Source organism: Eschrichtius robustus, chromosome 7, assembly GCF_028021215.1.
Source record: "Eschrichtius robustus isolate mEscRob2 chromosome 7, mEscRob2.pri, whole genome shotgun sequence".
NCBI lineage: Eukaryota > Metazoa > Chordata > Mammalia > Artiodactyla > Eschrichtiidae > Eschrichtius > Eschrichtius robustus.
The window spans coordinates 3,707,755-3,731,285 of record NC_090830.1 but is presented as its reverse complement, the minus strand read 5'-3'; the positions used below and the strand labels follow the sequence as shown (position 1 = coordinate 3,731,285).

Below are 23,531 nucleotides of genomic sequence, written 5' to 3'. Positions count from 1 at the left end.
AACAGCTGATTTCTCAGCAGAAACTCTGCAAGCCAGAAGGGAGTGGCATGATATACTTAAAGTGATGAAAGGGAAGAACCTACAACCAAGATTACTCTACCCGGCAAGGATCTCATTTAGATTTGATGGAGAAATCAAAAGCTTTACAGACAAGCAAAAGCTAAGAGAATTCAGCACCACCAAACCAGCTCTACAACAAATGCTAAAGGAACTTCTCTAAGTGGGAAACACAAGAGAAGAAAAGGACCTACAAAAACAAACCCAAAACAATTAAGAAAATGGTCATAGGAACATACATATCGATAATTACCTTAAACGTGAATGGATTAAATGCCCCAACCAAAAGACATAGACTGGCTGAATGGATACAAAAACAAGACCCATATATATGCTGTCTACAAGAGACCCACTTTAGACCTAGGGACACATACAGACTGAAAGTGAGGGGATGGAAAAAGATATTCCATGCAAATGGAAATCAAAAGAAAGCTGGAGTAGCTATACTCATATCAGATAAAATAGACTTTAAAATAAAGAATGTTACAAGAGACAAGGAAGGACACTACATAATGATCAAGGGATCAATCCAAGAAGAAGATATAACAATTATAAATATATATGCACCCAACAGAGGAGCACCTCAATACGTAAGGCAACTGCTAACAGCTATAAAAGAGGAAATTGACAGTAACACAATCATAGTGGGGGACTTTAACACCTCACTTACACCAATGGACAGATCATCCAAAATGAAAATAAATAAGGAAACAGAAGCTTTAAATGACACAACAGACCAGATGGATTTAATTGATATATATAGGACATTCCATCCAAAAACAGCAGATTACACGTTCTTCTCAAGTGCGCACGGAACATTCTCCAGGATAGATCACATCTTGGGTCACAAATCAAGCCTCAGTAAATTTAAGAAAATTGAAATCATATCAAGCATCTTTTCTGACCACAACGCTATGAGATTAGAAATGAATTACAGGGAAAAAAACGTAAAAAAGACAAACACATGGAGGCTAAACAATACGTTACTAAATAACCAAGAGATCACTGAAGAAATCAAAGAGGAAATAAAAAAAATACCTAGAGACAAATGACAATGAAAACACGACGACCCAAAACCTATGGGATGCAGCGAAAACAGTTCTAAGAGGGAAGTTTATAGCTATACAAGCCTACCTCAAGAAACAAGAAAAATCTCAAGTAAACAATCTAACCTTACACCTAAAGAAACTAGAGAAAGAAGAACAAACAAAACCCAAAGTTAGCAGAAGGAAAGAAATCATAAAGATCAGAGCAGAAATAAATGAAATAGAAACAAAGAAAACAATAGCAAAGATCAATAAAACTAAAAGTTGGTTCTTTGAGAAGATAAACAAAATTGATAAGCCATTAGCCAGACTCATCAAGAAAAAGAGGGAGAGGACTCAAATCAATAAAATCAGAAATGAAAAAGGAGACGTTACAACAGACACCGCAGAAATACAAAGCATCCTAAGAGACTACTACAAGCAACTTTATGCCAACAAAATGGACAACCTGGAAGAAATGGACACATTTTTAGAAAGGTATAACCTTCCAAGACTAAACCAGGAAGAAACAGAAAATATGAACAGACCAATCACAAGGAATGAAATTGAAACTGTGATTAAAAATCTTCCAACAAACAAAAGTCCAGGACCAGATGGCTTCACAGGTGAATTCTATCAAACATTTAGAGAAGAGCTAACACCCATCCTTCTCAAACTCTTCCAAAAAATTGCAGAGGAAGGAACACTCCCAAACTCATTCTATGAGGCCACCATCACCCTGATACCAAAACCAGACAAAGACACTACAAAAAAAGAAAATTACAGACCAATATCACTGATGAATATAGATGCAAAAATCCTCAACAAAATACTAGCAAACAGAATCCAACAACACATTAAAAGGATCATACACCACGATCAAGTGGGATTTATCCCAGGGATGCAAGGATTCTTCAATATACGCAAATCAATCAATGTGATACACCATATTAACAAACTGAAGAATAAAAACCATATGATCATCTCAATAGATGCAGAAAAAGCTTTTGACAAAATTCAACACCCATTTCTGATAAAAACTCTCCAGAAAGTGGGCATAGAGGGAACCTACCTCAACATAATAAAGGCCATATATGACAAACCCACAGCAAACATCATTCTCAATGGTGAAAAACTGAAAGCATTTCCTCTAAGATCAGGAACGAGACAAGGATGTCCACTCTCACCACTATTATTCAACATAGTTCTGGAAGTCCTAGCCACGGCAGTCAGAGAAGAAAAAGAAATAAAAGGAATACAAATTGGAAAAGAAGAAGTAAAACTGTCACTGTTTGCGGATGACATGATACTATACATAGAGAATCCTAAAACTGCCACCAGAAAACTGCTAGAGCTAATGAATGAATATGGTAAAGTTGCAGGATACAAAATTAATGCACAGAAATCTCTTGCATTCCTATACAGTAATGAAAAATCTGAAAGAGAAATTATGGAAACACTCCCATTTACCATTGCAACAAAAAGAATAAAATACCTAGGAATAAACCTACCTAGGGAGACAAAAGACCTGTATGCAGAAAACTATAAGACACTGATGAAAGAAATTAAAGATGATACCAACAGATGGAGAGATATACCATGTTCTTGGATTGGAAGAATCAATATTGTGATAATGACTACACTACCCAAAGCAATCTACAGATTCAATGCAATCCCTATCAAATTACCAATGGCATTTTTTACGGAGCTAGAACAAATCATCTTAAAATTTGTATGGAGACACAAAAGACCCCGAATAGCCAAAGCAGTCTTGAGGCAAAAAAATGGAGCTGGAGGAATCAGACTCCCTGACTTCAGACTCTACTACAAAGCTACAGTAATCAAGACAATATGGTACTGGCACAAAAACAGAAACATAGATCAATGGAACAAGATAGAAAGCCCAGAGATTAACCCACGCACCTATGGTCAACTAATCTATGACAAAGGAGGCAAAGATATACAATGGAGAAAAGACAGTCTCTTCAATAAGTGGTGCTGGGTAAACTGGACAGCTACATGTAAAAGAATGAAATTAGAATACTCCCTAGCACCATACACAAAAAAAAACTCAAAATGGATTAGAGACCTAAATATAAGACTGGACACTATAAAACTCTTAGAGGAAAACATAGGAAGAACACTCTTTGACATAAATCACAGCAAGATCTTTTTTGATCCACCTCCTAGAGTAATGGAAATAAAAACAAAAATAAACAAATGGGACCTAATGAAACTTCAAAGCTTTTGCACAGCAAAGGAAACCATAAACAAGACGAAAAGACAACCCTCAGAATGGGAGAAAATATTTGCAAACGAATCAACCGACAAAGGATTAATCTCCAAAATATATAAACAGCTCATTCAGCTCAATATTAAAGAAACAAACACCCCAATCCAAAAATGGGCAGAAGACCTAAATAGACATTTCTCCAAAGAAGACATACAGACGGCCACGAAGCACATGAAAAGATGCTCAACATCACTAATTATTAGAGAAATGCAAATCAAAACTACAATGAGGTATCACCTCACTCCTGTTAGAATGGGCATCATCAGAAAATCTACAAACAACAAATGCTGGAGAGGGTGTGGAGAAAAGGGAACCCTCTTGCACTGTTGGTGGGAATGTAAATTGATACAGCCACTATGGAGAACAATATGGAGGTTCCTTAAAAAACTAAAAATAGAATTACCATATGACCCAGCAATCCCACTACTGGGCATATACCCAGAGAAAACCGTCATTCAAAAAGACACATGCACCCGAATGTTCATTGCAGCACTATTTACAATAGCCAGGTCATGGAAGCAACCTAAATGCCCATCAACAGACGAATGGATAAAGAAGTTGTGGTACATATATACAATGGAATATTACTCAGCCATAAAAAGGAACGAAATTGAGTCATTTGTTGAGAAGTGGATGGATCTAGAGACTGTCATACAGAGTGAAGTAAGTCAGAAAGAGAAAAACAAATATCGTATATTAATGCATGTATGTGGAACCTAGAAAAATGGTACAGATGAGCCAGTTTGCAGGGCAGAAGTTGAGACACAGATGTAGAGAATGGACATATGGACACCAAGGGGGGAAAACTGCGGTGGGTTGGGGATGGTGGTGTGCTGAATTGGGCGATTGGGATTGACATGTATACACTGATGTGTATAAAATTGATGCCTAATAAGAACCTGCAGTATAAAAAAACAAACAAACAAAACAACTAATACTAAACTTTCATTGGGTTATTTGTATGGAAATATGTTAATATAAATGTTTCAGACATTACATGAAATTTCTAAAAATCTTATATTTGTATTTGTATGGAAATATGTTAATATAAATGTTTCAGACATTACATGAAATTTCTAAAAATCTTATATTTGTATGGAAATATGTATGGAAATATATTAATATAAAAGTTTCAGACATTACATGAAATTTCTAAAAATCTTATATGTTCTGGTATAATGTTATAAGTAATAATCCTAGTTATTACTTTAAAATGTATATCGCAGAAATAACTAATTTTCTTGTCAACTGCATTATTATGAACTTTCATCAAATCTTTACCTGTGGTCATTTTTAAGTCTTTTGTCATTTACAGACAGTTCTGGGTGTACTCTGATGCTTTTGCAAATATGTTCCTATAAAAGGGTTTCATCTTCAAGAAATTCATGGAAAAGACTCTGACAAGTACAGGTTTCTGGTAACTGACTGTACTGCTGAACTGAATGAATAAGCATTTTCAGAACTCTAATGAAAAACTGATGAACTCATAAAAGTGCTAACAAAAGATCAAGATGGAAAAAAAAATTAATTACATGGGACTGAGTGAACTGATGAGGATGAGTATAATTTTTGTGACTTTCTGTCTGAATTAAAAAAAAAAAATCCCACAAGGACTCAGAGGCAAAGAATATACAAATCAATTTTGCACTGCAAAGTAAAGGATCTGTTACAGTGGAGGATTACTGGACTGAATGTCAATATTATGACATAGTATGAGTGTGTTTCATGTTTGGTAATTGCAATCATTGTTGCTTTTGTTGTGGTCATCCATGTACAATGCTTGGTGTCAGTCTATCTATCTCTTGTAAAAATAAAATACAGTGTGTGTGTGTGTGTGTGTGTGTGTGTGTGTGTGTAAAAAAATAAATAAATAAATAAATTACTTTTAAGAACCCGTAAAAAAAAAAAAAAAAAAGAATTTCTTTGGGCCTTAGTTACAGTTACCCTGCATACAAAATTTGGGGCAGTGAGACTCCGTGATTTCTCAGTTCTTTACAGCAGCACTCCAAGTACCAGGATTCTGGTAGCTGGGGAACAGCAGGTGAGTGAAGTGGAAACTGGGATCTGTTTGCTCTTTGTTACTTGGGGCTAGGAGAGCTGTTGGTGAGCGGCCCTAAAGGACTCATCCTGCTTTATCTCACAGACTTACACAGAGCTTTTCAAAGCTCTATCTGCTTTTTCACCCCAAATGGGCTTTTGAATTGTAGCTACACAGAAAGAAACAGCACAAAGTTCAGAAAACAGTGTTAAAGGAAAATATCCTTCTCCATGAAGGAAAGTTCAGACAACCTTAAACAAAGCTCACTAAACATTTTAACTTAGAAAACACAGTAGTGCCATTAACCTCCTATTTAATTTGCTTTGGTTTATACAAAATATATGAAGTAGTATATAGGGATTTTGCTCATTTCGTTTAAACTTGGCAACCACTGTATTTCAACCAAAATTATATTCTTAGATGCTGTTGTGGTAAAATGGTGAAAAGGTGGTCAATGCGAATCTCCAAATACATTTGTATGAACGGTTTGTTGCCAAATAGTCTTTCTGTTAGAGTGAATAATGCTACTGCACTTCATATTGAGCCTCTGCTCTTAAGAGGAGACTCAGGGATCACAATTTACATTTGGTTCTGAAACCCTCATTTATATTTAAATTCCTAATTTGTGAAGAGAAGGTTTATGGACTGTCAGCTAGAGGCCATAGTTTTCGTGTGCAGATGGACATGTACATGAACCTGAAAATGACCACCAACTGCTCGTTGGATATTCAAAGCTGCAATGCAGTGAAAAAGAGAGGAAGGGGGTGGCGGGGGCATGGAATCACTTATTTGGTGAAATTAGAAGTTTCACAGGAAGTTACGTCTTACTGTTGTTGATAAGAGCACACTTACCACCTTGACTGACCATGTACTCTTATGAGTGACTCTTCTTTTCCACGTGCCGGATTTCTTTCTTCGTCTTCATCTTATAACCTTCTCCCTGCTTTAAAAGGAATGTACATGTTAAGATTTCATGGTGAAAGGGTTTTCGTTAAAAAGCAGTTTCCATTCTGGTCCCTTGAGGCTGGATTAGGATAAGCGAAACACAGTTTCAAGTGCTTTGTCACTTCACGTCCCCAAATATAATCTATTTGCCTCAACCACACGGCTCAGCGGCATCAGGGCGAGCGAGGGAGCGCCGTCAGAAGGGATACGTTACTGTACTTCACAATAATTCAGTAGGTTAGTGATCAAACAACTGGACAGCCTGTCTAACTCCTGTGAAGCTAGAAGAAATCATCACTAAAACTCTCAAGGCACTCAAACCCCAATTATAAAAATATTAGTAAGTTATAATTTATGCCTTTTTAAGCCAGCAGAATGTTAAATAATCTGTTGTAATGAGACTGAGATTTCTCAGTAAAGCACTAATCATGAACTAAAGACCATGGAAATGCTGTTGAGCCGAGAGACTTTATCTCTTTTAATTTGTGGAATTACCAAGCCCGTCCTCTTACTCCAGACCAAGCAGGCATCCCTTTTCCATAAAATAAGACCTGTCTTCACCAAGCACCAAGGACACACTTCTCTGGGAGCAAAGTGGTTGCACAAATACTCAGCTTTTACCCTATTTATAATGGAAAACACAGTAGCCTTTCCAATTTTCTGATTTACTCCTTCTGAGAAATTTTCAGTATACTTTTTTCTTATGTAAACACAGGCTATTGAAGTTTCTGTTTCTTAAATGAAAAGGGTACAGGTCTGAGAAAGGGAAAGAAATGAAAAATAACCAGAGATGTTTTCTCTGGGAGCTAGAGATTCATTTGCTGAGTTACACTGCTCAGTGACGACTTTAGTTCTTTAACTGGCACATTGGAAATGGGCTGTTATTAACCCAGAGAGGAGAATCCTCCTCAGGTTAAGATGGGGGAATTCATATTTCCCTGTAGAATATACTGGAAAGAGGAAATGTATAGATTAGATGTAAGGATTTTGAGACGAGCTTTTTGTCATTCTAACTTTTAATTAAACCCTGTGCATTTGCTGGAAACAAGTGCTCTCTATCTGGGTCCCAATTAGGTACTGGGCTGCAGGTAAAGCACTGGGCAGGGGTGGGGCATGGCCGAGGGGTTTGGTGGTGGTAGAGGGTTTTTAATTTTGTCTCCCATGCTCGAACCGGCATGTTCCAACCTCCGTAAATGAAATGATCTCTGTGAAAACTCTGAAGATAGTAAGAGTATATATACTGTTAAAGAATGTTAGGAAGGAAAATCTTTTTCTTTGACCCTGATCAAATGCACAAGATGTCAAAAGCAGCAAATGCTTCAAGCTGCCACACTGCAGATGCCAGCCTGTTAGCAGCCTATTCTAGAGAGTTCACAAAGCTTTTATTTTCTACTTTCTTTTTGACAGTCCCTCTCCATTACCACGTCATCATATTTTCTCTCTTGTGGGATAACAATTCGTCTTAGTACTTTCCGAGTGATCTGTAGGAAGCAATAGTGAAAAGGAGAGATTTTCCTGTTTTCTATTTTAAGAGGTGACACTACAGCAAACAAACAGTAGAAAATCTAAACCCCAAGAGAAGCATGAAATCCCAGTGATGATTACTTTTCTGGTGATGAGGTTGCCTTCTTCATCAGTAAACTGTTCTTCTGTGACAGATTCACCAGGAATGTTTTTTGCTTCCTCTCCCTAAAGGATGTGGCATAGAGATTAGCAACATACTAGATGGATAGATCTCCACATCACTCCATACACCACACACATGCTCTGTGGAATTTTAGAAAAAGAAAGTATAAACTCTACTTGCAATTCCAGGGCAAGGGGAAAAGGCTGACTCCATGGATGGTTATTAAGCAGTCAACGACATTCAAAGCATTAAACCTCAAGTATGCACAAGAATGATGGTTAGCAACAAACTCCAAGAAGGAAGAATTTGAAAATACGTAATGACAGAATACAGTTATACATAGACAGACAAACAAAAAGGTTTCATTTGTTGAAAAAAGATTTAGCTAACGATTAGAGCTCTAATTAGATCATTTCACTTTGAATAATGTTTCTTCATTAGTCCTACGAAATCTCTCATTTTGGTGGATTTCCTTTTGTCTGATTTGAATTGAGGTAGCACCTTAGTTGGGGTGTTAATCACCCTTTGTTAGTTTGTTAAATTTAAAAATTCCTTTACTAAAGGCAATATTTTTTCAAATACTATGAGAAAAGTTCAGGGTACAGAGAAAACCTTATTTCTTTTTTTCAGACTGAGCCTTTCATAAGTTGTAAATGAGAATAATTAATGTCTGATGAAGTACATAGTTTCAGAATATTATCAAGTGAATGAGTCTTATGTGATGACTGATTAATTACTAAAGGAATGTAAGACGACAGCCTTTCAGTTAGTGACTGCTATCTGATTTAGAAGGGGAAACTGTCAAGGATCTTCCTCTGGTGAGTTAACAAAAAAATGGGATAAATTCTTAACTTGCCACGGTGGCATCATATTTTCCTGCTAATAGGCAGGTCAGTAGATTTAGATGGCTCCTTAATGTCTATTAGCTCTATGATTGTATGATAAGAAAAACCACTCAGAGAGCAAACATAGGGCTGTATTTGTAACACATTACCTTCTTCACTGGTGTCAACTTTAGGTCAGTCTCCCTTACAGTTTTGGGGAACAAGGACAAACATCTTAAGTGCAGACCCATTCTAGAGACCTACTGACTTGTTAGTCATACTTCTTTTGTTGAAGAGGTGACCTGTACAGTGCTACAGTACTGTGTACTGTAGTTATTGTACACCTGTAGGTTTTTTAGGAAAAATGGCAGATCACAAAGAAGACAGCTGCATTTCTGGGAGAGCCAGGATTCTAACCCTTTCAGTGTTATTGTCATGGGAAAGGTAGTAGCTCTGTTAATTTTGTCAGTGCCAGCCAATGGTGAGAAAATTCTATGATTGTTTTATGTCACAACCAGTAGAAAGGCAGTTGTGGTTTAACAACTGGTTTAATAACAATGGTTATTAAACAGTGGTTATTAAACAGTGGTTTAATAACTGGTTTAGTAACTGGTCGTGGTTTAATAACAGAGTAGAGACCGAAACACTACCTTGTTTTGCTAACAAAATTCTGTTTTTATTCTTTTTTCTTTCTACAAAGTGACTTTGTATTCTTAGAGATTGTGGGCTCATAGGTCATGGGTGGGATATTTGACTCATTTTACCTCACTGTGGTATACAGGTGAGATGAAAATAAAACACGATGTTTCTTGCTGCTCATGCTTGCTTCAAGGTTCACCTTGAACCTTGCTTATGATTAGTTTCAATCAGCACAGTTAAGCAAGGGAAGGAAATTGGAAAAATGTAGAGGTCTCCTGCCTGAATGCACTAAAATCTGCAACAAGTTCTTATGGGAGTGTTATTTATGTTTCCTATGGTTGATTTCATATATCTGGAAAAAAGAAATTTCATTTTATTTTACAAGTAAAGGCTTAAAGACAGCAGAAAAGCCAAAAAAAAAAGGGTCATGAAAAGTTTCACTATAGTTTAAACATGTATAAGTGAGATATGTTTGAACTAACTCTTGCACATGTCTAGCTCTTTGAGTGTTAAGACAATTCCAGGATCCCAGGAAAATCCATTAAAATAGCATACTATTACGTATGTTATAAATTGACCCTTTGGTGGGGAAAGATGACAATTAATTTGCAGACAGTCTCTGAAATGTGAAGTAGGTATATTTATAAGCATAGCAAATACATTTAAGTACATTGATTTATATTAATAGCCTTAGAAAAAAGCAAAGCCCTAGTTATAAATAACAAGCCATATAGGTTGTTGAGATCTGCTGTGGTACGTGGGCATTTTCATGCTTTCCTACTGAAAATTCATACTGCTTATGTATAATTAAAGGTGAAGATACTTCTCTTAGTCTTAAATGGGCACTAACTATAGTCAACTAGTGCTTTACATAAGGTCGAAATAAGATATATGATTATGTAGAAGCTCACTAAGCTGAGGGAGTGGATTAGATAGTAGTTGACTGGATAGATAGGAAAGTTAGTGAGGAGTCACAAAATACATTAAAAAAAAATTTCATCCATCTTTAATTCTGTCAGGTACATTGGAGATCAGGTGTTACCAAGGAGAGGTCTTTAGGGCCTCTCTTTAATGAGAGAAAATAATCTCTAGTTAGTTTCTAAGGTTCTTGAAAACCTTTGTACTTTCAAGTAAATAAAATTTCCCCACTAGTTTTGGTGATGGCATTATTTTTGGCAGCACCGACCGCACTTTTTTTCTTTCCTATTTCAAAGGAAAATTACAGCACATATGGTGTCACAGTATCATTCCTGGTGGCCACCTTTGTGAAGACTACTGTACTTTCCTTTGGACCCCTGCTGGAAACATTGCATTTTATAATTTTTATTCCTCTCTCCTTCTTGAATAAAATGAAAAAATAACAACATGAAATGTACCAGTTTGCTTCGATGTACACACATTAAAACTTGAACTTTCAAAAAAATGAGATGAGAGAAACTATATAGGTAAACTTAGCAAATTACTAAGCAATATGTATTCTGAGAAACCCACTTGCTGGGGATGTATGTGTATATGTATATAGCACGTGTATATTCTATATACACATACATATTGGTATATGTATATAAAACGATCTGAAGCTTGTGAACAGTGGTTACCTTGTTCCATTGTTCCAGAACAGTGGTTATCTGAAGCCTGTGAACAATGGGAAGTAGAATGGATAGATTGAACTTTTTGTACTTTTGAGTTGTTTGATGGGGGGAAACATACATGTAAACCCTTATTTTGAAAGTCAGTAAAACTCAAAAGTAGAAATAAAAATATAGTTGAACTATATAGTAAAAATTCAGTTATTTGAATCTAATCAAACTTCACAATGGTTTGAGTCGGTTTAAAGTTTTTACCTTTGTAATCACTGCATTTGCTAAGCAAATAATGTAAACAAGCTCGTAGGGACTGGTCAATTTAAACTGCTTCCAAGCATTTGAAACCACTGTGATATTATCATACTATACAGAAATAAATGAATATGCTTATAAAATTTAAAAATCCCAAAACAAATGGGAGAGTTTGTTAACTTGACTCATTTCTTAAGGACTTCAAAATATTAAATGTAAAAATATAAAAACATAAAAAAGAATGAATCCACATGTGAAATTAAAGAGAAAAATCATAAAATTCTACTTTCACTCCATTTATTATACTAACTGAATGGCTAAGAACACAGATTTGCCTAGACTTGTGATCATGGAATCCTGACTATATCTACTGCTTTCATTGACACTTCCTGGCCAAAGCTAGCTCTGGGAAGGATGGAACAACCACCAAATAGTTTTCCGCTCTAGCATTCTAAGTGCTAGGGGAATTACTATGGCTGGTTCAGTCCAAGGTTGAACAGCCTCCATGAAGTAGGTCAAATTCCTAGCATTCTGGCCCCATCAAATAGTTTCCAGGAAAGATAGCTCAATGCTGCCTTCTTCTATGTGCCACCGGAAAAGTCTAAATGGCCAAGTGCCTAATTTAGTTAGGAAAAGTTATTCCTTTTTAATTTGTTCTGGACGAGAAGGAATACAGTATTGTGGAAAACGCAGGTAGAAGGCACTTCTCTAGAGGACCAGGGGTTAGGTTCTGGTCTCAGAACTGTTCCCGCCCAGCTGTGTGGTTTTGGGTAAATCAGTTCATCTTCCGATCCTTGGTTTTTGTCATCTAGGAAAAGAAGTAATTTTAGTCTCAATGACTCCTTTAGGTCCTAACATTCTCATTTTATGTGTTTTGACAGAGATGGATCCCATGTCACATTTACCGTGTAGTACTGCAGTCTCAAGCTCTTTTACGTTAAAAAGGTACCAACATATGGAATAAAGAGAAAAGGCAACAGAAATGTGATCTTTTTCAACTGCCCCCAAAATCTGAACAGAAAAATATTAACCAGAAAGATTTCTATGTATGTAATTTACAAAGATTTTTTCTTACACCTATAGCTTCCAGTTATAATTATAGCTAGCCTTTAGCTTTTGGTTTCTCTGTCACGTATGAAAGACATTTCTCAAAGCTTGTTTAAGTGATTCCATTGTTTATACAATGCCCTCCCCACTTATAAAACCCATTCTCTGATGATTCCACTCAACCTCCCTAAAATCACACTGACTTCAAGAAGTGAAGATTTGAAGAGAACACAGTCTCCTCTGTTTTATGAAGCCTATAACATCAGTGTATTTCAGTCTTTTAAACTTAAGCTCTTAATAAAAATGTTAATATATATAATTATATGTTAAGCTTAAATATATAAATAACTCTTTCTAACAAAATTACTTAAAAGCTAACTTGCTAATGCATGTTGTAGAATTCTAGGAGACCAAAAGAAATAACCCTCACTGACTTAGGGAGGGGGTTGATGTTTCTATCGTTTTGTTTTAGTGTTCCCCAGAGTAAAACTTCTCTATGCTTTCTCCCACTGTCTATGCAGGGTTATGTTTATTTTCTTCTGTCATATGTAGAGGAGTCAACTTCTATACTGGGCAGCTATTATAAAGAAATGAGGTGAATTTGATGCAACATGAGTATGTCATATGTTAAGCATAAAGAGCAAGTTACAAGACAGTATGTCTGGTGTGCTTTTTCTAGATGGTTCACTTTAGTGTCTTCAAGAAGTAATATTTTAATCATGGGACTAGCAAAGCCTGAACAGAGTATGGCTTTAACATGTTCAGAAAAACCAAATTAAGGATTTCTTCCCCCTAATCCCAACAAATGTGTGGGAGGTGACTGATTATGAGGACTTCATAAATAGCAGGCCAAATGCTTGCAAAAATGCTAGATACCAGTAAGTAATTTGGATTGCCCATGTGGAATTTTCAAAGTGATTCATACTTTTTTTCATGGCCCCTATTGAGCTTAAGGTTGATTTGTGGATAATTTAGGATTTAGACAAGGACTTATTTTCTTCTCTAATGTTTCCAGAGTCTTAGAAAAACTATACTAGAGCAGATTTGGCAGATTTTCTTCTCTTCAGATGAAGATGAAAATCTGATCTACAAGAAAAGTACAAGCAGCAGGATTAAGAAGTTTTGGATACCTAAGCCAACTTCCCTACATCTCTGGTTTGGTGTCCTGACTCTTTGGAAATGGGTGATAAGTTTGATAAATGGTTTTCAATAGATATTTCCTTTCCTTTCTTTCTCTTCAGAACTACCAACCAAGGAGCCTCAAGTTATTTGGACCACATTCAAAGGACTGTGTATTGAAAATGGCTTCTTAGTTCTCTGCACTCAATTATTCTAACATCAAGAAAGATCTCTCTAAAGGCAGAGTAATGAAGACAAGCAGCAGACAGCGAGAAGCAGTCTGTAGGACCTCCCATACATAAGGTCGGTGCTTCAAAAGGCCTTCGTGGGGGAAATCAAGATTTATTCATAGTATTCAACTGTGCTGTAACAGGGTAGAATTACATTTTTCACTTCCAGTAAGAGTTGCTTCCTCTACTTAAAAATACAGCCTTAAAAAAAAAAACAGCCTGATTTTTTGTATGTCAGTCAAGTTAAAAACCTATTTCAGAAGTTTTTGCTTGGTTTGCATTATGTCATATACATCCATGCCAGGCTATAACACTGAATCCTTAGTCATTGATTGATAATGAAGAACTTGTTTTCACTTAAAAACTGTTAAGACTGAGAAGGGAGCCTTTTAATTCTTTCATTCTCTTTTGTCTTTATCTTACCTTATACTTCATTACAGCCTCTGGGGTTTCAGTTGAACAATTTCATTTGATATGAACTATTCTCTCACCAAGGTAGAATCTTTGTTCACACATAGAACACTTTTCCAAGGAAAGCAGTATACAAATGCCAAGAATTCTCGGATAAAATTACAACTGCCACATGTCAAACACAAGCCTAGACAGAATACTCACTACCATGCAACGTGAGTCTTTCCTTTCGGTGGTTGTTTTTATAAGTTTTCAAATATGCAAAGAAACATACAGAGCCACTTAGTTACCAAGCATGCTGAATTTTCCAAACCACAAGAAAAGTTCTAATAATACAGCACTGCCCCATACTGATCCGGCTTCGGGATACCTTTATAATCAAACGCCGGCGAATAACTCGGGTAGTGACTCTCCGTTCTTCCTCTGAGCTTGAATCACTGTCACTGCCTTTCAAGTCCTGAGTAAATGCATTTTTAGTAGAATTTTACCATCACATTTAAAATAAAAGACATTCTGAGACGGGAAATCAAGAAAGAATTTTTTACTTGCTGGTTCCCCGCACTTAAGTAAAATCATGATGTATATTTGCGGAAATCTTAAAAAAAATTTAAGTGGAAGAAAGTTTTGAGCAGAATTCTAAATGAGATTACTCTGTATGTGTATGTATATATGTGTATATAAATATATATAAAGTATACATAAATAATATATATATTTAATTACCTTGATCTTTACCTGCATATGTATATGCATATATATACTTATGTGTATATATAAATGCACTGCATATGTAAATGCATATGTATATATACGCAGGTAAAGATCAAGATAATAAAATTGTAAATTATTAAAAATAACAATGATGGAGACTTTGGCATCAGAAACTACATACATGCTACTAATTATTAGTTTGGGGAAATAATATAGATTTAAAGCTAGTTTAAAAATAAATATTATACATTTGACATGAATGTATAACCTTACAGTTAAAGGCCATCTTTCACTTGATCTACAGAAAGAGGCATAGTATTTCTGATTTTTATGATATTTTGGTCAGATTTGACAACTTTATCAAAAGCTATTTTGAACTTTACGAAAAGTATACAATTTATATCAGCATAATTTGCCAGGAGATTTTTATCAGCATAATTCATATCTAATACATAATTGGAACTCAGTAGGAGTTTATTCAAATGAATGAAGGAATGTAAAAATATTTGAAAGCCTGAGGTCTTATTTTAAAGAACTAATATGAAATTAGAATAGAAACAACATTGCACAGACAAGAATATAGTACAGATAAGAATACAGTAATTACACAAAATATTACTTTTTAGGCAATAAGGATAGGAATAAGGAAAAACTACCAAGTGATAAACAGTTCATAAGTCAAAGGGAAAATTATCTTCAGCTTCTACTTAAATATCATGGTCAAGAGTATACACTGAATAATTTTATTTCTAAATTTTAGTGGTGGAGTTCTGAAAACAATTCTAGTATTTTATTTTCTAAGTGTACTAGTTACCCCAAATCTGACAGTCCCAGAGATAGAAATTGTAGTTAATATCCATTGGAAAAATCAATGGCAGAATTGGTAAAAATAGGAAAATAATAAGTAAAATTGTTACAGGAGGTATAAGTGTTAGCAAAAATTATTAATGAAATGTTAGTCAAATAAAGTAGGCCATTTTTCACCAAAGGTAAACTTACCAAATATTTTTAAATGTTATAGTAATATTAACCTCAACTTTGTAGGAAATTTCATCTGAACAAAATACCCTACTGAATAATATGGTATCAAAAGGAGATAGTTTTCAAGTTTCTTACTCCTTGCAAAGATACTGGCTACTAAATTCCCCATTACTTTAAAATCTTTTTAGAAAAGGACCATAAATTCAGGACACTTAGAATGACCTCAATATTGTGAAAGGAGGCCCTACGATGGCTCAGAAAAGCAGAAAAACGTAAGACGAATTCATATTGCAAAAGAATTACTAATCAGCATTTAGCAATTAATAGATTAGATGAGGCAGAAGAGAAAATTCAATCTGAATTATCCATACCCAGAATCTTAGACTGGGGAAAGGTTTTTCACTTGAAACATTTAAAAGCAGAAGAACATATGTTAATGCAAACACTAACAGCAAACCTAGATGTCAATTATAATCCTATCAAGAATCATCTGAGACCAGCCCCTCACATAAAGAAAAAGTGGCCATTTGGCTAATGTTTGTTTCCATTTTCTCCATGGAGTCTCTGCCAGTCTTAAGGTGAAGGGCAGAGAGAAGATGGTAGTAGAATCTTGATCAGAATTCCTTTTAGAGAATTCTCTATGCAGTGGCACAGAGGGTAACTAGGAGACCAAATGGAATTTTCTCAGTACTCCTTGCCATGGGTTGCTGCATGTAAAGAGGTGGAAAGCAGCAGGATTTTTACCTTGTAACAGCAGGCAGTCATCCGTTTAAGAGCCGCACCCGGACTTTTGACCTGATTTTTCAGGGGACAAAAAGGGGGCTGTTTTCTGAGATCATACACCCGACGACCTAGTTGATTACTATTGTACTATGGTCTAGCCACAAAAAATACATCCTGGACATCTTCGAATTTCTTGTGAGGTCAGACTCTTATGTTCCAGAAGCTTTAACTTCACTATGAATTGCTATGCTCCTGAAGCCTTTATGCATTGGAGTAGGACCAGTGACCAATGCTAAAGGCACAAACTCATTTATAAGAAATCTCGAAACCATTTTCTAACAGTAAGTATTTTCCATTACTGATGAATTCAGCTGCATTTCCATTCGGGGTTAAGACTTTCTTTTTCAAATCCTCTTTATGCCTTCTCCATGGTTCCCCAATGGGCAATATGTAGGCACATGTATACCGTCGAAATGCTTACTTACATATTTCAGAACTTCCCTATCGATTTTTAATAGGTTTTTGCACAATACATTTTCATAGTTAAAACATCACTATGTTACTACTCCTACATTTTGCAGGCTCATTTTAAAAGGGAACATTCCATCCAAAGTCATATTGCTTAAACATGCTAAGAGTTAACTAAAAGGCAGAAAGCAATACTCAAAACAACACTTGTCAGGAAGGAAATGAAAGAAAGTCCTGAGAATTTTATTTCCTCTCACTTTCCCTCCTAACAAGCAGTAAAGTGATCAAAAAAATAGCCTGCAGGAGGGAAAAGGAAAGAATATGATTAGTTAATAAGCTGATAATTAGCTCCTGAGTGATTAGGAGTTTACTAAATTTTTCTAAACCTCAAATTAATCATGGGCTCATTATTTTACAAAAGATTTGTTTCTTTTTTTTTCTACCCAAAACACTGTAGAAGATCTTAAGTAAACTAGATGTTTTAGGGAAAACTTCAAGTACTACTATTCCAAAGATGTATAACTCTCAGTCTATTTCTACTGCATAGTTCATGAAAAGACACAAAAATTGAGAGAGCAAAAAGCAGTCAGAAATATAGCAAACAGAACTGATCTTAATTTTCTTATATCCATCTATGAATCATAATTTCAATTAAAAATTTTTTAATATCTAAAAATGTTTACCCTCAAAGAATAATGAAATCTATTAGATGGTAGCACAAAAACATATAAGTACAAAAAGCAAGCAAATAATTATGTGACAGTAAGGTTTTTTAAATTATTAAAAACAAATATTAAGATAATTATCTAACTTAGATATAAAAATAATTAAAATGATACTTTTAATGTTGCATTTCTAAATGCCGTCAACCAACAGTAGTATACCCACCTCATTTTAGGCTTGGGAACTGTGTTTCTTCAATTTTTAAAACACCCTTTCAGGCAACAGACCTTATAGGATAGAACTCTTAGGTGGGGCAATGCTAGCGACTCTTTAAATTGTGCAAAAGAACCAGAAAGGGTCAGGATAATTATCCTCCATCCTCAAGAAAGAAGACTAGGTTGGGAGTGAGGAAACCTAAATCCCAGACAAAATTAAAACTGGACCTTAAGCTACTTACTTAACATCCCTGTATTCTTTTCCCTCCTGAAAAATGGCTAAGAAGATGTTTATTCCTTCTTTCTACCCAATGAAAGAAGGGATGACAAATAGCATATATCTTACTCATTACTTTCTTTACCCCCATTATTAGTATTACAATTTTCAACCACACATTGATAATTAGGAAGTAGTAACGAACACTGGGCCCAGTGCTACAAGATTATCAAAAGAATTGAAGCGTCAGTACTTTCAGCTTAAATGACGGCACAGTGGAAAACTAGATGACGTACCTTTTGCTCAGACCCATTGGATCCTTCTTCTTCATGGAGGTTAAGCCTTGGCTTGCCATCTGCAGGAGCAGTCCTACTCATCTTTTTCATACTGACAGGCACACAGGGTTTAGGCTCTTCTATGACAAACTTGCTGGTTTCTTCTAGAGCTTTCTGATATGCCGCTAGTGATGATGCTGGTTCATCAACATGACCAGAACCTTGTATTTTTGGCTTCAGAGTTTCCTTTGCACTCTGTTTCCCTATATCATTTTGGGATTCTGAAAAGTAAGATTTTGTCTTTGCTTCTGGAGTGACTTCTGCATGGCTTCCATTTGCTTCAAATTTTCCAGGTTCCCCTTTGAGATACGAGGCAATGGAATCTCTACACTGGTCAGGGCTGCAATAGAGATGTGGAAATTTAGAATGGTAACATATGGCTGCAAATGGGCTTCAGAAGCTCTAAATTTTCAACAGCTGTGTTTTTAACTACTTTTAAAGACATACAGTAGAAAAGCATGCAAAATCTGGTCATCAGATTTCAAACTGTGAGGGCCTGTTATGGGTGTGGGTATGGGGTGAGGAGATGATACACAGGCTCCAAGCATCCTCTGCACTCCAGCTCCCAAACTAGCTGGCTGGCTATGCTGTCACTGTGTTTGTTTTGTTTTGTTTAATTGTACTTATACAGCTCCTTGGATTCTGTATCTTTTAAAAAGTAATCCTGAGAGGTTCACGGACATACCCAGAGTTCCAGACCCACCAATCTAAAAGAGGAGGAGATCTCAAAATGCTTTTCTATTGCCAGTGAAAAAACTGACAGAGAACAAAATGAATTCCTGTGATGAGAGCTCTGGCATCCTCAGGAACCCTACGTTCCAGTCTTTGTATGTGTTTCCAATCGTGAATCCTACCGTCATGCTTTTCCAACCGTGGAAGAACCGTGAGCACCTTACTTGGGTTCTCATCTTTCTCCACCCCTGACCTCTGCTGACTCTCTCTGGTGATAAGGGTGTGGGTGCTCACCTGCTGCTTCTACTACCTGTGAGGACTGTTTTCCTTTTGACTCTTAAAAATCTTTCTCTTCCATTACTTTCTTTTAAATTGGTTTCTAATTTTTACTAGTTTCAATATAGACTTTTACTTTATTTTATAGTTTGTATATTGTTTTTATTAGCACCTTTGCTTATTACCTGTAGAATTCCGAAGGCAATAAAACTAGTGCAATGTTTTCTATGTACAATATATATATTGTGTATATGTATGTGCGTATTCTTATAAACCAAATTCTGATTAAACACCTTTATCAAAAAATATTAATAGCACATCCTATTCTGGATGTTTAAGGACAAACAGTCCCAGCATACTGTGAAGACCCTGTACGATAACTATAACTCCTAGCTATATCTAATTTCCTGTTATGCAACTATAAATTATGTGATTATATCTGAACCTAGACATCAAAATTAGTACTATTTCTTGTCTCCATACTCTATTCTGTAGGCTGAACATAGAATTCATTGATGCTCCCATTCTTCAAAAGGAGTTTTGTGAACTCCTCTTTGCAAATGTTGTCCCTCCCTCTTTGGGAATTTTCATTGAGCAAGAAGCTTATCAGCAATATGAAAATATTAAACATGGTTATAAAATAAGTTGTATGAAAAGAACTGAGGTTTATCACTAGTTACCACTGAAGTAAAATATATTTTATGTGTGCATAAATAAAATAATGCCAACTATCACTGAGAGACTATTTGTACCAGTCATTGGGTAGGCATGCTACAGGCTTTCTTTTTCAATCTATAAACCTGTATGAGGAAAGTAGTAGTATTCTTATTTTTAAAGCCAATTACAGTGGCGTTCTTAGAGCTTAGAAATTAATCTAAAGTCGAAAAGTGCAAACCTAATGGTGGTGGGGTTTGAACCAGTGTCTGAAGGACACTAGCTCTTACCCTTCTAGAGGAAGATCACTGTAAAAAGAACCAGATTCATGACTAGGGAATTATTTTGGTTATAAACAAATTTCTATCATGCCCATATTATTTGGGGGTAAAGAATTACATATGCCAGATTGCAAATTATATAAAATATTCATGTAGAAAAAAGGAAGGATATATAAAGTGTTAGTTGTTTTTCTTAGTATGATAAGGATAGATGACTTTTTTGCTTCTCTGCATTTTTCTGTGACAAGACATTTAAAAATACCTATGTAAAAGAAATTCACCAAAATTTTAGTGGTGGTTATTGCTAGATGATGGCATTGTATTGATTTTTTAAATCTGTATTTTAAAATTTTGTATAATAAGCACATTTATGTTTGAAGTCAGGAAACAATAGAAATGCTTATATTTCTAAAAGACTTAGAATTCTATTTATTACATTATTTTAAATGAGCATTAATTTCTGGCTATGTGAAAAGAATAATACAACAGGTAATAAAGTAGAAAAGAGTAGCCTTCTAAAGTAAAGAAAATGTATTAATCTTTAGCATGTGTATAACTTTTTGCATTTTATTTCAGCTAATTATCAGTAGTTTTAAGAATTATATTTGAGTTCAATGTAACTTTCCCTCTCCAGATTAGCAGAATGAACCGACCTTTAAAGCATGTATTATCCTGAAATTGGAATGGTCATTTAGAAAAACAGTAATTGCTAAAAAGCATATATTTAAAACAAACTACTGGAATTCCCTGGCGGTCCAGCGATTAGGACTCCATGCTTTCACTGCCAAGGGCCCAGGTTCGATCCCTGGCCAGGGAACTAAGATCCCACAAGCTGCATGGTGCAGCCAAAAAATAAAGAAAGAAAACAAACTATTAACATGTAACCTGCATTTCACTTTCCTTTTCTGACCCAGAGCCATACCTGTCATCCAGACGATCTAGTAACCCACCAGTTATTCTTCGAGCTTGAGCAGGGGACTCTAGGTTTCCACTTGATGTCTCATTCTGCCAACCTGTAATTGAAGACATTTCCAGTTCTGCTTGCTGAACACGTTTAAGAATAGCCTGTACTTTTTCTTCTGTCATCTCCTCAGACTCTACTCCTTCTTCAAGTTGAATATCCTCAAATAGAGATTTGAGTTTTTCTTCCGTCATCTCCTCATCAGGACCAGATTTTCCTTTCTCTTGCTGCTCAGAGCTCACTCCTACTTTTCTAGTCTGTTCCAATGGCTCTGCTGGTTTAACATCTTTTGGGACCCCAGCCATCCTTCCAAGGTATTGAGGATACTCACTCAGACATACATTCTCCAACTGGCTCTCATGTACATCCACTGCTTCAGGTATTTCTGTCAAAGGCATTGAGTCTTCAAGTCTGCTCTCTTCCAAGGACGTGTCTTCTGCAGTTACGACTGGAGGTCCATCTGCTGAATGCTCTACGTTCCCCTGGGAAGGCACTACCCCATCACTCAGTCTACTGGGGGTTCTAAGGGGAGATTCTATGCTAGAGAGATCACTAAAATAATCATCTTGCTGGAAAGGGGTGGGTGGTGTGTAGTGCAACCCTGTGGGAGTTTCCAGTTCCACTTGAAGGGAAGGATAACCTATGGAAGACAGTACATTTGGACTGACTGGAATGAATTAGAGCACATCAAACAAAAACACATGGAATGACTTAAATTATATTAGGTATGAAAATGTGTGATGAATTACAGAATAATGTTGATAAATTTATTGGTGTAGTTCAAGTAAATGTAATACAATGAAAAAAAAGACTAGTGCAAACTACAATAAAGTAGAATACTAGTTAATTAAGATATAAATTGTTTATCGATTTTGGTAATTTTAATACAGTAACTTAAATACACAAGTTTAATCCAATATAAAGTTAGCTGTCATTACGTAAGATACATTTATTGCATGGCCAAATTAATATCTTTCTACTTTTGGCATGCAAAATCCACATTGTGGTGGACTGAATACAGCAAGCCACAAGAAACCAATTTTTATAATTAATTACTTATAACTTATTTTAAGAACTGTACATAAGAGTGATGCTACCCAACTCTTAATTCTTAACTTACTTCACATGAAATTTACAGCAAAGAAAAATGAATTTAATCTTTGGAAAGAAATGACCATTAGATTTTAGACCAGTAGCACTGGGAAAAAAATCTAAAAAGATGTTAGGAAAAGGATTTAAAAAGCAGATAAAGTAGAAAAGACTCCATGTAAACTCTTCAGGTGTCATAATGTGACAGAGATGAAAGGGTTGTGTACGTATGGAAGTCTTGGTGAACTTGGTGGTAGGGGTCCACTCAGAAGCACGAATCAAATAAAGAGAAAAAAGAAATGATACACAACGGAGACAGGAGGAAAACCATTTACAGAGAGCCCTCTGAATATTCATGACAATGCTATGAAACACAGAGGTCTACTAACCAGCCTACGCAAAGGGGAAGGAGGGAGAAATTCCCTTGTTTTAAACTTTGCTGCGTGGACTAAGGGAGTTATTTTTCTCCTTCAGCAGAGAGAAAAGTCAACAATGGTTCTGGTCATGGTGAGGAAAGGAAGTTTCACAAAAGTTCAACGAAGAGGAGAGACCGGAACAAAAAGGCAACCAGGCACACTTTCTGACTTATTGGTCTACAAAACTAAAGCCTCATTTTTCCATCAGTCCAAGATAAATACCAACTTAGCTTTGGTTGTAAATTCAAGTTACTATAGGTAAGTGAACATTTTTCTGTTATGGTCACCCATAAACCAGAATGTTGAAAATTTGTCTAAGACTACATGAGGTTTATAATCTGCACAAGTAAAATTTACTTCATAAACATAAATTTCCCTAAGAATTTTAAAAACAGGGAATATAAAATATTAAGAGGTAGCAACAAAAAGCCCTTGTGGATTTATTTAATGATAACTCTGATTTTAAAATGTTAAATGAAACTTTCAATTCCATTGAATACTTCCCTTGCTTTCTGATGATCTTGTTTGTTAAAAGTACTTTTCTTAAAAAAGCTTCCCAGTAAAGAATATTAAAATATTCTATAAACTTGGCAAAAACCCAAAATTTGATATAACACTGGTCTATCTTTATCTTGTGCACAGAGAGTTTGGTCATCAATATATGGTCTCACATATAAGACAAGGCCTTGAAGAGAGCTTTTTTCCAGGTTCTGTGGTATTTATAAGCTTAAAAAGAAACCACTTTTGACATTATTACCCACATGTTTATGTTATGG

General features: G+C 35.6%; 1 protein-coding gene across 4 annotated transcripts in view; it reads right to left on the bottom strand.

The window, feature by feature from the left end:
- ANK3 (ankyrin 3) overlaps positions 1–23,531 on the bottom strand; it is a 686,366-nt gene that overhangs the window by 12,491 nt on the left and 650,344 nt on the right. For 3 of the 4 annotated variants that reach the window (XM_068547493.1, XM_068547494.1, XM_068547495.1), the window contains 4 exons: positions 21,582–21,890; positions 21,212–21,302; positions 18,368–18,746; positions 6,266–6,356 (listed from right to left, as the gene is read on the bottom strand). In XM_068547493.1, coding sequence (XP_068403594.1) covers positions 6,288–6,356; positions 18,368–18,746; positions 21,212–21,302; positions 21,582–21,890 — 848 coding nt within the window. In that variant the 3' untranslated portion in view covers positions 6,266–6,287. The remainder of the gene's footprint in view (positions 1–6,265; positions 6,357–18,367; positions 18,747–21,211; positions 21,303–21,581; positions 21,891–23,531) is intronic. The other variant, XM_068547492.1, reaches the window with a different exon arrangement.